Source organism: Pleuronectes platessa, chromosome 23 (genome assembly GCF_947347685.1).
Source record: "Pleuronectes platessa chromosome 23, fPlePla1.1, whole genome shotgun sequence".
Taxonomy (NCBI): domain Eukaryota; kingdom Metazoa; phylum Chordata; class Actinopteri; order Pleuronectiformes; family Pleuronectidae; genus Pleuronectes; species Pleuronectes platessa.
In genome coordinates this window covers 2235118-2248633 of record NC_070648.1, presented here as the reverse complement: position 1 = coordinate 2248633, position 13516 = coordinate 2235118, and the positions used below count along the sequence as shown (strand labels likewise).

The 13516-nt window shown below is 46.7% G+C and overlaps 1 protein-coding gene across 2 annotated transcripts in view; it reads right to left on the bottom strand.

The window, feature by feature from the left end:
* The window catches only part of LOC128429770 (cytochrome P450 26B1), a 30511-nt gene extending 18302 nt beyond the window's left edge, over nucleotides 1-12209 (bottom strand). For both annotated transcript variants that reach the window (XM_053415553.1, XM_053415554.1), the window contains exon 1: nucleotides 10849-12209. In XM_053415553.1, the coding sequence (XP_053271528.1) occupies nucleotides 10849-11052 (204 nt within the window). In that variant the 5' untranslated portion in view covers nucleotides 11053-12209. The remainder of the gene's footprint in view (nucleotides 1-10848) is intronic.
* Nucleotides 12210-13516: the final 1307 nt, after the last annotated feature.

The window sequence follows — 13516 nt, the reverse complement described above, 5'->3', positions numbered from 1 at the left end:
ATGGAAAAGTTGTGATGTAATGACGCCACACTTCTCTTGCAGAAGAACACGTACATAACCACATACGGGACCACGGCGCACACACACACACACACACACACACACACACACAGACACACAAGCACTCGTAGACGTCGCCGGCGAGACGCAGGCGTCACAGCTTCACACTGATTGCAGAACACTGTAACACACTTTCCTTCACCGTAAACACTCGCTCGGTTTTCGCACACAAAAAAAAACTCTAACCAAAATTGCCACCACAACATCACAGGCGACAAACTCTGATGTGAGCTGAAAACCATAAAGAGGTTTCTCTTAATGATGGAGGGCAGAAAGTCTTCAAGCTTTTTTCTTCTTGTGGACATGTGACCTAGCGACTAAGAGACGCACAAGGCGGCTGCGGAGGTGCCAAACCTGACGTGTGTGTGTGTGTGTGTCTGTGTCTGTGTGTGTGTGTGTGTGTGTGTGTGTGTGTGTGTGTGTGTGTGTGTGTGTGTGTGTGTGTGTGTGTGTGTGTGTGTGTGTGTGTGTGTGTGTGTGTGGAGTCGGTAGCTGCAGATGTGTGGATATCATTTGAACATTGTAATAACACACGTGTGAAGCAGGACTCGCTGGTTTGTCGTTAAGCTTGTGTGGGAAGTTTGTGCGTTTTGTAAATCACTTTATGAAACAATAAATCTTAAATATTTATAACGCGTAACTGTTAATCTCATTTAAATTTATATTATTATATTATTATAAATTGCTATTGTATTTTATATAATTTCTTATGAAATAATTTATAAATTACAGAGATTTGTTTAGTTTTTTCCGTCTCTGTTTCAACAATATGACATAAGCCTCTGCAAATCTGCAAATTGATAATGAAACACTAAATTTGTTTACATCTTGACCTTTAAGAAGTTTATGATTAAAGTTTTAAATACACGTCCTCATTCGTGTTCTTTCTCCGAGCACCAAGTCAAACTCGAAGCAGGAAATTCACGGCCGACGGGAAGAAACCTTCAAACTACGTCACAAGTCCTCACTTCTGATCCGGTTTGTCACAGCAAACGCACAACTACACTCGACTCACTTTGTAAAACACATTCCCGCGGCCGATCGTCCACAATGAGGTCGGCAGTGACGCAGCTGAACCGGCTTGTTATCATATCAGATGTAAATCAGTGCTCGGCTGCAAGATCAGACTCTTGGTTAACTCAGGACACGTCAGGGTCAAAGGTCATGTGGATAGAAGAGATCGTTCCTTAAGTACAGAGCTCTCACTTCAGTGTGTGTGTGTCTGTGTGTGTGTGTGTGTGTGTGTCTAGCGTCTGCACAGGGTGGCACTTGTAACGCACGTCTTCAGTTCCTACAGAGTCTCTTTTATATTTTTCTGAACAGAGATTTATCAGATATTTCACAAGAACCTCAATAAAGGGGTGAGAGAGAGGGCGGGGGAGGTGGGGGAGGGTTTGTCGAGGTTTTTTCCACACATGCATCCAAACACACACACACACACACACACACAACGTTTCACTGCACATTCACACACTCAAAGTCCCTGACCAACGTCTACACAATCACAGAAAATCCTCAAAAATCTCTGTCTCGCTTGTTCTTTCTGTCTCTCCACAAACACACACTTCTCTCTCTCTCACACACACACACACACACTGTCCGAGCAGAGCTAGCTAGCGTGTCGACCATGCTAAAAATACCCCGTCTGTTCTGTTGGGGTTGGCCTGGGGGCGAACCTGGGCCCGGGCTTATAAATGTCCTCTTTGTAGCGCAGTGGAAATGTCCAACAAATGACTCTTTTATTAGGGCAAGACAAAAAAACACGGCTAATTATGTTTACTCAGATCAACGCCGCGGCTCCACCGACGCACACACACACACACACACACCGGCAAGCTCTGGGGGGACTGTGTGTGTGTGTGCACGTGTGTGTGTCTGTGTGTGTGTGTGGAGGAGAGAGAGTTTAAATTCAGAGCAGCTTTAAAACTATGAAAATATTGGGGTGATGCTAAGTGGAGGCCTGACAGGAACTAGCATATCACTCAGTGGAGCTCACTCGCCCAACAGGTCCCTTAAAAACAAAGGAGAAGTTACAAGAAGCTCATTGGTCGGTTGGTCGGTTGAATGTTAACGTAGGAAACTCAAACCTCGTCTCGAAATGAACCAAATACAGGAAGAAGAGAACAGAATATAATAAAATATAATAAAATAATAAACTGATGATTGTGGAGGTGAAGTTCTCCAGGAAGTTAAATAAAGTTTTATTTAAATGAAAAGCGGCGTCAGTGGAGAAGAGGAACGAAAGAGAGGAAACAAGGTCAAAGGCTGTGAGGGAATTCCTTCTTTCTTTTCAGCTGTCAGTCATTCAGCCGCTGCCAGAGATACCAAGGAACCAGTGTGTGTGTCTGTGTGTGTGTGTCTGATTGTGTGTTTGAATGGTGCGACAGGTCCTCGACTTGACAATGGACCCCGTCCCTTTGCGGTCACGCCACCACATCAGAGAGACGGAGAGAGCAGGAGAAAGAGGAGGAATGAGAGGGAGGGCAAGAAGAGGGAAGGACAGGAAGGAGGGGAAGGAAAGGAGAGAAGGAAAGAGAAGGAGGGGGGGGAAGAGAGATGGAGAATGGTATCGAGGGACCGAGGAGGAGAAAGTGTGAAGGATCGAAGGAGCCAGAGACCGAGCGGGGGAAAGCGAGCGCAGAGCGTGGCGGAGGAGGCGGAGAGATGGCTTTGAAAAAAAAAAAAAGGACGGATTAACGAGAAAGGGCTTCGGATGGTTCAGCCAAGAAACGGAGAGAATAGAGAGAGAGGGAGAGAGAGCGGGAGAGACGGAGAGAGAGAGGGTTGGCCCCTGACCCGAGGACATTATAGAAAGGGAGATTATGGTTGTTCAAAACTCTCTAAGCACTCACCCCGGGACCCCAGCTAATACCCTGACACACACACACAAACACACACACACACACACACAATCACCAACTAGCAGATTCACACTCAACACAAACACTTGTGTGGTGATATTCAATCATTTTCTTATTGTCAACAAATGATTTAGTCTTTTTTGTTGTTCCTCTGCTCCACAGAGACTCACTGTTGTTTCTTTATAATCCTGAAGGCAATGTCCTGTTGCTTTAGATTCTCACTAAAAGATGCAAATGTTTATTAATCCACAGGTGAAAATAGTCCTTAGATAGATGGATACGATTGATAAGATAAAATACGTTGTGATAGGACAGTTGGAAACGATATTGAAGACAGTTAAGTAGACGGATATATACATCCAGCAGCTTATATGACAAATGGAAAGAAAGCTAGCTTGCGTATAAACCTAAGAAATATGTGTAATTTCCAGAATATAAACTAAAAAATAAATATACACATGGAAATATATGAAAACAAACATACAAACCAATACAAAATTACATTGGCCAGATGTTGACAGAGATTTTTGGGCCTCTTTTAAAAAAAATATGATTCGAACGCTGCCATTGGAGCCAGAGTCTCTTCAGCAGTGATCGTAGACGTGGTGTCGAGGCTGATCAATGCAGTCGACCAGTCCCCGGTCCCATTACGTGTTTAATGGTTGGATTATTGCTGGTTTTCGATTTCGTGCGACGTGTTGACAGTAAGAAAAAACGAAAGCGTAACTTCAACCTTGAGCTTTGAGCCGTTACACAACTCTGTCTTTTAGCAGAGGGCTCTGTTCTCGGCCCAGGACAGGAGTCCTGGACGAGGGAGCAGTGTGTTCCCGGGGTGAATGAAGGGGCAAGAGAGACGGCTGCCAGTACCTCCTGCTAATCGGAACAAGAGGAGGAAGAGGAGGAGGAGGAGGACTAGAAGGATGGAGGGAAATAAGAAGAGGCATGGAGGGATGCTTCTATGAAAAAAAAACGTTATCCTTGCGATTAACACCCTCGCCAGGGGTCGCACAGAAAGCACTGTGGTTATAAATGTATATATGTAGTGGATCGGGGGGGCGGACCACCCTGTCCACCCAGTACGATCTGCCCCTGCTCGTTCCTGGATGTTTTTGCGACACAGCTTCAAACCTCAAACTTAATATTCATAATTTCTGATCGTGTGAAAGTGAGAAGATAAGATGTCGGAGGGAGGAGATGGAGGAGAAAAGACGAGATAGATGAAAGGAGCCATAAAAAAACGATGGCGACAGACGAAGTAGCAGGAGCAGGACGTAAAAGGTAAAAAAATCTTCTTCTCCTTTTCGAAGCACTTTATTTTCTATCAATAAATTAAATCTGACCGAGAGCGATGAGCAAGAAGAGACGGAACAAAGAAGAAGAGTCCTCAGAGGTTCAAGGGTCCTGCCTTGAATGTTAACACCGCTACACACACACAGACACACACACACACATAGAGGGGCTGCCCCTTGTTGCCCGCCCAATGAACTATGTATCTCTCACCCAACAAAAACACACTTGCCAGATCCCGGCCACAAGAAAGCGAGAGAGAAAGAAAGAGTTAATCAGGATCGTAACTTGATCCATGTGAGCTCACAAACTTCTGTGCACTGCTACAAACTCTATATGTGTGCGTCTGCTGCATGTTATATGTGTCTGTGTGCGTCTACAAAGTCTTTCCATTTACCGCGTGTGTGTGTGTCTGTCTCTGTGTGTGTGTGTGTGTCGGGACTGTGTAACCGCAGCTATGCAGCACACAGCGGGCTGGACCACAGTAATGGAACCTAGTATAGATGAAGCCACCAGGCCGTACAATCCCTGCTCTGTCTGAGCTGGTTAAAGGAACAATCCGCCTGAAACACAGAGAGATCCCACATGTGCTTTAAAAACTCCAGGGTCTCCCCCCCACCCCCCCCTTCCTTCCGACGCTCGGCCGTCTTTAATCTGACAAACCGCTGCAGCGTAAAACGATGGTGTACGTTTTTTCTCAGCCGCGGGGGAGGGGGGGGGGGGGGGTCGCTCGCCAGTAGCTTTTGCCATCGTCGAGTTTAGGATACAGGCGGTTGTTACACGTCATCTGAGGCTACGGTGACGAGATGCTAACGCTAACCAGAGCTAGCTGTAGAAGCAAAAAGACGTGGTAGAAATAGATAATGTTGCTAACTCTCGTAATTCTACGTTATCTCATAGAGCGTAATTACAGAGTGACTACGAAGTGAAGCCAATTCATCCTAATCGCCCCCTGGTGGCTGGCTGCAGTGTAGATCAATAACTCCTCCATGTTAGCAGCTGGGACATGGACCAAGTGTTTTTAGGTGAAACTTTCCCATGGTGAAATTCGAGTTTTAAAAATCAGAGCAGAAAACGTGTTACTCTGATTATTTTCACAGTTTGGTGTGTCCCCCCCCCCCCCCCCCCCCCCGAGCTTTATAAAACTGTAAACTACAATTTGACAAGTTAACAATGTAAACAATGTGCATTGTGTTTTCAAACCAATCAGATGTGAGCTGAAATAATTAATATATCAGGTTTGATGCCTGACTGGTGACAAAAATAGAGATTCCATATGTTCCGCTTTAATGAATGTGCTTTAAATGCAAAAAGAAACTTTCTACCGCTAATGTATCTACCACAAAACTTTCATTTTGCAAGGTTATGAAAATTGCAAATGAAAGGTTCTCGTAAATACACGACTGTACTTAAAGGACGTGCACAGAGAAGAGATCAAAGGATCCTAAGTATAGAAATAATTACCTGAGGTCAACTCTTCACTGCCAGAGTATGTCGGTTGTAAAATGTGCGACGAGAAGAAGAAGAAGAAGAAGTAGAAAGTGGGACAGGTGTAGAAGAAGAAGTGGAGAGAGAGAGAGGGGGGGGGAGGGGGAGGGAGAGAGAGAGAGAGAGCGAGAGAGAGAGAGAGAGAGAGCGAGCGAGAGAGAGCTGTCATCACCGTGTGTGATGAGAGAGTGTTTGGTTTGCAGGACTGTTATTACTCTGCCCACCATCATTTTCACTTCATCACTGCAGAACAGACAGAGACGAGAGGACAGGCTGGCAGACAGGAGGACAACGCATTAGTGTGTGTCTGTGTGTGTGTGTAGTGTGTGTGTGTCTACAGTGTGAGTTGATGCCAAAGTTTGTCGACCTGCTAAAAGCTCAATTTGACGAATCATTAAAGCAAGAGACATTCACACCTTCTGCATAGACATCCTGTGTGTGTCTGAGTGTCTGTGTGTGTGTGTGTTTGTGTGTCTCCAGGTTCAGTCTTTTACAAACTGGAGTCACACAAACACACTGTACCGTCCTGCGTCTCAGTGCCATGTCTTCATTTCCTCTGGTCTGACCCAGATTCAGTCTGGCCTGTCTGCTTGTGTGCGTGTGTGTTTGCGTGAATAGCGTAGCATAGTTGTGTATCTGTCATTGTGTGTTTGAGTGTGAGCTATCAACACCCGACCAGGAGAAACCATAGAGGAGCAGATAGATTTCTCTGGTGGACTGGGAACAGCATCAGCGGACGTCTTGAGACCGCGTGTCCATATCGATTCCGTCAAGCGGAGGAAACTCGGCTCGGTGGCGCCCGCGACTGACCGATAACCGAATTTATTGGAAGTCGGGAGAACTTTATCTCCCAGAATCCTTAGCGCTCAATATTTCAAACATACGCACTGTTTTTCAAATTTTTTCCATTTTCATCTTGACAAGATAATGAGTTTAACAATCTTGCGTGAGGATGGTGCACTCTGGCGACCCCAAGTGGCCAAAAGAGGAAAAGTCTGAGAAGGTGACAGAGTTCATTACCCAGAATTCCTGTCACGTTACTTCAGTGACCAGTGTTAGTGACTTAAAATCCACATTTCACTCATTTCCTTTCACTTTGTTTGTCCTTTCTACTTTTTGGAACAATCATGTTTCTACATCCGACAAATCTCCATCCATGTATTTTATATAATGCGATTTCTATTTTTATTGTAGTATAACAGGAAATATATGAGAAATAGAAACAAAAGATATTGACTTTACGTGAATTACCCCCAAGAAACATTGAAACAAACACAAATGTATATTTTTCTAAAATGAGTTTTCTTCCGATAGTTTGTTCAAAAAAAATTCGTAGGACATGCGCAGAGCCCTGAGAACATAACCGTGAGTAATAATTCTCATCAAAGCTTCCTACGTTAATATTGTTCTGCGTTAATCGTGTGTATTTTTAATGAAGTTAGGCATCAAAACGTTGTGTATAACCTCAGAGTTCATATGCACGGCATATTGTGGGAACACCTGTATGTGCATGTGTACTGTAGCTTCAATGAGTCTGCGTGGGTAACGCTTGTGTGATCAAATTCGGTATACACAAAACTCTGCACCATGTAGTTCCTGACTCCATGGACGGGTGTGTTTGTGTGTGTGTCTCTGTGTGTGTGTGTGTAGCGCTCCTGCTTGGCACCGTCACCTCTGAAAGCTTCAGCTTCTAATGGGAGCAGACAGGTCTTTGGCAGAGCGACCTCAGAACTATTTCTAACTGCAGATCGCTTTAAAATGGACCCGTCGCAAAAAGCCCGCTGCCGCCGTGTGTGTGGAGGTAAAAATATACTGTATGTACACACACACATGTGGGGTGAAAGTGTGTGTTTATGCAGGGAATCTGGAGGAGATGTCATGTTAAAGGGAGACGAGGAGAGTGGGTGAAAGCAAAAAGAGGTAAACACGAATAATGAAACGTGAACAAGGCGCTCGAGAAAAAATTTGATTTTTTTGGCAGTTTCTTGCAAATTCTGTTTCCAAAGAAATTCGATGCAGCTACAGTTGCCTCATGCATCTCAAAGAAACACACAAATCCCCTGTGTTTAGATATTATTCATTTGAAATCACATATCGGTTGTTGCCTGTTGCGATTAACCATCAGAAAATTATCATATCGTCAAAATCGGATCTGTTGAGCTGTGTAGACAGTTTAGTCTCACGCCTCTCGTTGCGTCGACTTCCAGATGTTTACAATGAATGAAAAGCTGCTCAGCAACACAACAGACGCAGTTACAAAGCAGCTACACAACAAGATGTGTCCGTCAGGTCATGGTGGAGACCAAACGTGGAGCTAAAAGACAGCAAATACAGGGCTTATCATCCTCAGAGGATCATCATCATGATGCTGGATGTGTAAATAAGCTACTTTTGGCCAATAGAAACGAATGATGATCTGTCAGTGATGTTTTCCATCGCCCCCAAGTGGCCAAAAATAATCATACAGACAAAAGAATGTGGATTTTTGACTTTTATCGCTAAACTGAATTGTCTCTATCCATTGTCATGGTGTTTCAACTGATCAACAGTCAGTCTTGTGAAGTGAAGTCCGCAGTTTGTTCTTCATCAAAACCATTTTGCTTTAAAAACCCAACACAACTCTCGCTTCATTTCTGTTTGACACATTCATTAACTTTTCCCTCAAAGAAGACGAATCGTCTCCGAGCAGATCTGAAGCTTCTCTCCGCAGCAGACGAGCGACCACGAGCTGAGACATTAAACAGCATCTGCTGGCCTCAGATCTGCGTCTCTGTCTGTGTCACTTTCCCACAGATGATCAGGCTGCAGCTCTGTATCTCTGCCACTCTTCTGTTTTTCATTTCTTTCTCCTGCGACAGCTGAAATCAGCTTCGGGTCGAGGTCTTGATTTGATCTGAGGAGGCTTTCACAGCTTGTTTGGTTCAGAACTTCAGATTTTCTTAGTTCAGTCTGAACCAAAACAACGGGTGTGAAATGTTCCTCGGACCAGGAGAGGTGTTCTGGGTCTGGATCAAACTGAACCAGGGTTCTGTTGGTTTGAAGAGTGAAAACACTTTTTTGGAGAGTTTGGACTTTTTGGACCAATCACAGGAAGTAGAGACAGAATTAAACGATAGAAGAGGAAGCAGCTGCAGTCTTCACCTCCGATGATATCATGTTTGAATCAGTGAGGATAACTGTAGTACTGTGGAGTACTGTGGAGTACTATGCTGTGGAGTACTGTGCCTGAAGGTGCTGATGCTGCTAGTAACACAACCATAATATTTCCATGGGAATCAAATGAAGTGTTTCATTAATTTTCATCACGACGTACGACAGAATTCTTTAGTCCCTAATTTACAACGTGACACCAAACCTGTGATCCTTTAATTGAGGGATGAACCAATCAGAGCTCCTCGTGCTGCGGTGTCTCCACTCAGCTCGTGGGGACATTTGTTCCTCATAAGCAGAGACTCTTTATTTCTCCGTCTGACTGACACCGCCTCCGCCCCCACGCGCCATACACTTGGCCCCGGTCCTCGGTTGCATTCCTGGAACGCGTCTCGCGCGGTGTCAGATGTAACGGAGAGGAGCACCGCGAGTTCAAGCCCCGCACGCGGCCAACGTGCCTCTGCTCGTCAGGCTCCAGCTTCACCACCGCCCACCTTTCCCCCTCCCCCTCGACCCCACCCCCATCCCTCCCCCTCTCTCTCTCTCCCTCTCTCTCTCCATTCGTCGGGTGTCCTCCAGCCCCCTGGTCCTCTCTGCTCCTGGGAGCCGTCAGTCCGCGCTGCTCAGGAGCTGCAGCCACTTTCCTCCCTCAGCTGATACAAACTCTCCAAACACACTTTCACGCCTCCTCCTGCGCGTGAGCGACCAGTGAACTTCATCCTCCTCGCGGATCAGGAGCGAGCGATGGATCAGTTCAACAGGTTTTGGCTCAAAAGTGAAGCATCTCTCGAATAAATGATTTATATCCCTTCATGAAAAAAAGTTACTCATCGTGTCACAGGATACTCCCGCTTTATTCTGAAAGCGCCTGTCAGTCAACAGCCGGGGGGGGGGGGGAATCGTGTTATTGAATTATTTGTGAGACGCGCAGCGCTGGGTGCGTGTTTTCTGGACGCAGCCAAGATGAAGCCGCAGGGAGAGAATCAGGAGGAGAAGAAGGAGGTGGAGGGTGAAGATGAGCAGAATCCGAGTTGTGCACTTTACCCTCAACTTAACCCTTCACCGCTTTACGCACAAACCCTCGCGTCCATGCGTAAAGTTCATCCAAACCCAGGAGCGAGAGGCGCGCACGTGTGGTTCCTGTAATGTCGAAGCTCTGTGCTGGATTTATATTCGCCTCAGAGGAACCCGCCGCCACCCAGTGCCACCGTATCAGATATGAGAGATACCCTATCAGCCTGACTGCAGCTCGACCCCGCCGCGCCGCGATCTGCTGACCCGACGCGCTCCCGAGAGAAAGGGAAAGAAAAGTGATCTGATCGCCTGACGCGGCCACAGTGAGAGAATCTGGAGAGATTGGGACGCGTTAAACTAATCAAAAGTGAAGGGAAAGTCTTTGATAAACGCGCCTGTGTGAGAGTGTGTGTGTGTGTGTGTGTGTGTGTGTGCGTGGCGCGGACTGGAGCCACCACAGACGCGCAAAGTGAGGATGAGACAGTTCTAACTTCACTAAAGACTCGTGCTCTAAAGAACAGCGAACATCTGACTTGTGATATGAGCAGAATGAACTTTGCGCATCATGACTTTTTAAAATCCAAATCCAATAAAGGCATAAAAGAGAAAGTTTAGAATGTGTTTAGTTTGTGGAGCGGAGGGATATGGATCAGTTTATGTTGGGAAATGTGTAAAAAGTTTCATATTAATAGTTCAAATTCTCTCTAGGACTCAATATCAATAATATCTCTCTGTGCCATTGCGCACCACCTCCTCAGAAACTTGATATTTCAGACGGAGTTCCGTTAAAGCAGCGCACACAGAGAAGCCATGAAGAAGTAATGAATGAACTCAGAGTGTTAACGCCACAAAATAAGTACAATAAATCATAAAAAAAATAGTTTGGAAAGTTAATAAATTAAAGGAGCGTATAAGACTGAGTCCATCAGACTCAGATAAAGTTCCACCCTGACCCGGAGTCCCCCTCCCCGCCCCGGGCAGCGCTTACCTGCAGGAGCCAGTGGCAGGTCTCTCCGATGAAGGGGAAGCCCATGGATCCCTTCGGCATGGGCAGCTTGCAGTTTTTATCCCGCGTCGCCGTCCATCTGAGCTGCCACAGCTGCTGCGACACGGCGAGGAGCAGGGCCATGGACACCAGGCAGGCGGCCAGGGTGGCCAGAGCCGACACGAGGTCGAAGCTGTCGAACAGCATCGTGATGGAGAAGCCCGGCGCGTCTCTCTGGAGCTCGGGACGTCTGCTCACAAAGCTGCAGGAAGCTTTTCCTATTTCTGAAAAAAGATCAGGATCCTCGGGACAATTTAAAAAAAGTTGGACGCTTAAAAGTTTGTTTGTTTTTTGGTGCGTAAAAGCGCAGCGCTCCTTCACGCGCTCCAACGCGCTCTGGAAGTCACAAGAAGCGGCTGTGTGTTTCTCAGAATGAATGAACTGAGGGTGTTTTCTCCTTCAGACGCACTGGAGCTCCAGTTTGTAACGAAACAGTCACAAAGTGGCGTTTCTGTGCGTAAAGGGTGAAGAGGAACGTGTCGCCTGAGCTGTGGATGAGCCACAGGTGAGCAGCGCGGCCCCGGAGCTGCAGGATCACACCTCAGCTCGTGCGGAGTGGAGAAACACAACCACTGGTTTTAATGCTTTAAGGATCTGGAGTCTCTCGAGGCTCGGGACTGTCCTGGTGTTTGGAATCTCATGTTTGGTCTCGGTTGTGGGTCAGGGACCTAAAGATGAAGAAGAAGTCTGGAACTAGGAGACTCGTGTCAAACCCTCGAGGTGATGAAACGCACGTTTATGTCAAAACGCCGGGACACGTGGAAAAAGTCGAGTCCTGGAGCTGATGAGGACTAAAGTTTGTGAAAACTTCTCGAGGGATGAAGTGGAAAGACTTTCTTAGAAGAAAAGAAAGAGAGAGAGATTGAAAAGTGAACGAAAACTCTTCCAGGATTCGCGTCTCTCTCAAACTCCCCAAAAAACAGCAAAATCAAAATCAAAGTTGAATTGCAGAAGTTTTAATCTCTGTGGAGGAAAGTCGAGGAAAGTGAGGAGAAGTTTTTAAGATCCGTGCAGGAGTGGAAAGGTGCGCGTGCAGAGAGATGCTCAGGAGCCTCCGTCCTTCTTCTCCTTCTCTTACTTTCTGTCGTCCACTCTTTTCTCTGTGTACCTTTCTGTTTCTGAGCGGCTCTCTCTCTCTCTCTCTTGCTCTCTCTCTGCTGGCTGCCCATACACTCCAGTATGTGTGTGTGCGTGTGTGTGTGTTAGTGCGTGCGTAAAGAGTGTGTGTGTGCGCGTCCAGCCAGAGGCACCAATGAGTGTTTATATAGTGCGGAGGCAACTGGAAGGCGAATAGGCGGCCAAGGGCTCCCGTCGCCCCCCTCCAGCCCTCCCACCCCACCCCACCTCACCCCAGCGTCGGCCGAGAGACTCCCCTCCCCTCTCCCTCCCCCCTTCCTCCCTCCATCCCTCCTCCTCTCCTTCCTCCCTCCATCCCTCCCCTCTGCTCCACCTCTTTCTTGCTCCTGGAGGAACCCCTCTTCTTCCTCCCTCCCTCTCTCCCTCTCGCTCCCTCCCTCCCTCCTCCCTTATCCTCCCTTATCCTCCCTCCCCTCTCTCCTCTCTCTCCTCTCCCTCTCTCCTCTCAGGAGAAGGGGTGGTGGTGTAAAGTGAGCGGCAAGCGGCGCAAGAGGAGAGGAGGCTTGGAGCGTGCTGGAGCTGGCAGCGCGCCAGCATGGAGAGAGAGAGAGGTTGTGTGTGTGTGTGTACGTGTTTGAGCGAGCGAGTGTGTGTGCGTGTCGAGGAACACGGCTCGCAGTTACTTTTATGACTTCTGTCTACGTGCGCGCTCTTTAAACTAATCACCTGCAGACGAAAAACTACGTTGCGCGCACACGTGGGGACGTAACTTCACTTACTTCGTAGAGACATTAGGACCAAATCAATCAATCAATCAATCAATTAATATCCCAACTTGTGAGCTACTAATCACGTGGGTCAATTCAACACGCCCCTTTACGCACAGATTAGAGTTAAACTTGTTTCACTTGGATTCAGTTGAATTAGTTTAATAAGTTATTTAATTTACGGATTAGCCCTTTATCATCTCCACCTTTGACTCTCTCTCTCTCTCTCTCTCTCTCTCTCCCTGTGTGTGTATTACATCATTTATCTATAATCTGATGTCGCCCACATCTCCCAGTGATGATCCTTCATCATCACTATCATGCACCTCTCATCTACCCATCATTCCCTCTGTCTATTTTCTGCAGAAAACGATCAGATCAAAAGAACTGAGTGGCTTCAATTAGGTCCTCTTATTGTGTTGTGGGTTTATTAGAGGCTGTTATGTAACACACACACACACACACACACACACACACACACACACACACACACACACACACACACAGCAGATGAGTGTGAATGAAATCCTCAACTTAATTTATTTTCTCATTCATCTCCTCTTTTCTTCCTCTTTTCTCTCTTTCCCTCCTTCCTCTCCTCCTCCTCTCATCCCTTTATTCCCTCAAACGACAAAGGAGAACTCTCTCTCTCTCTCTCTCTCTCTCTCTCTCTCTTTTCTCCTCCTCTCCTCCGCAGTGTTTCACACTCGTTCTCTGACAGCGGCTCAATGCTGCCGCCTAGCGGAGGAGAATCACATGCCAGCCGG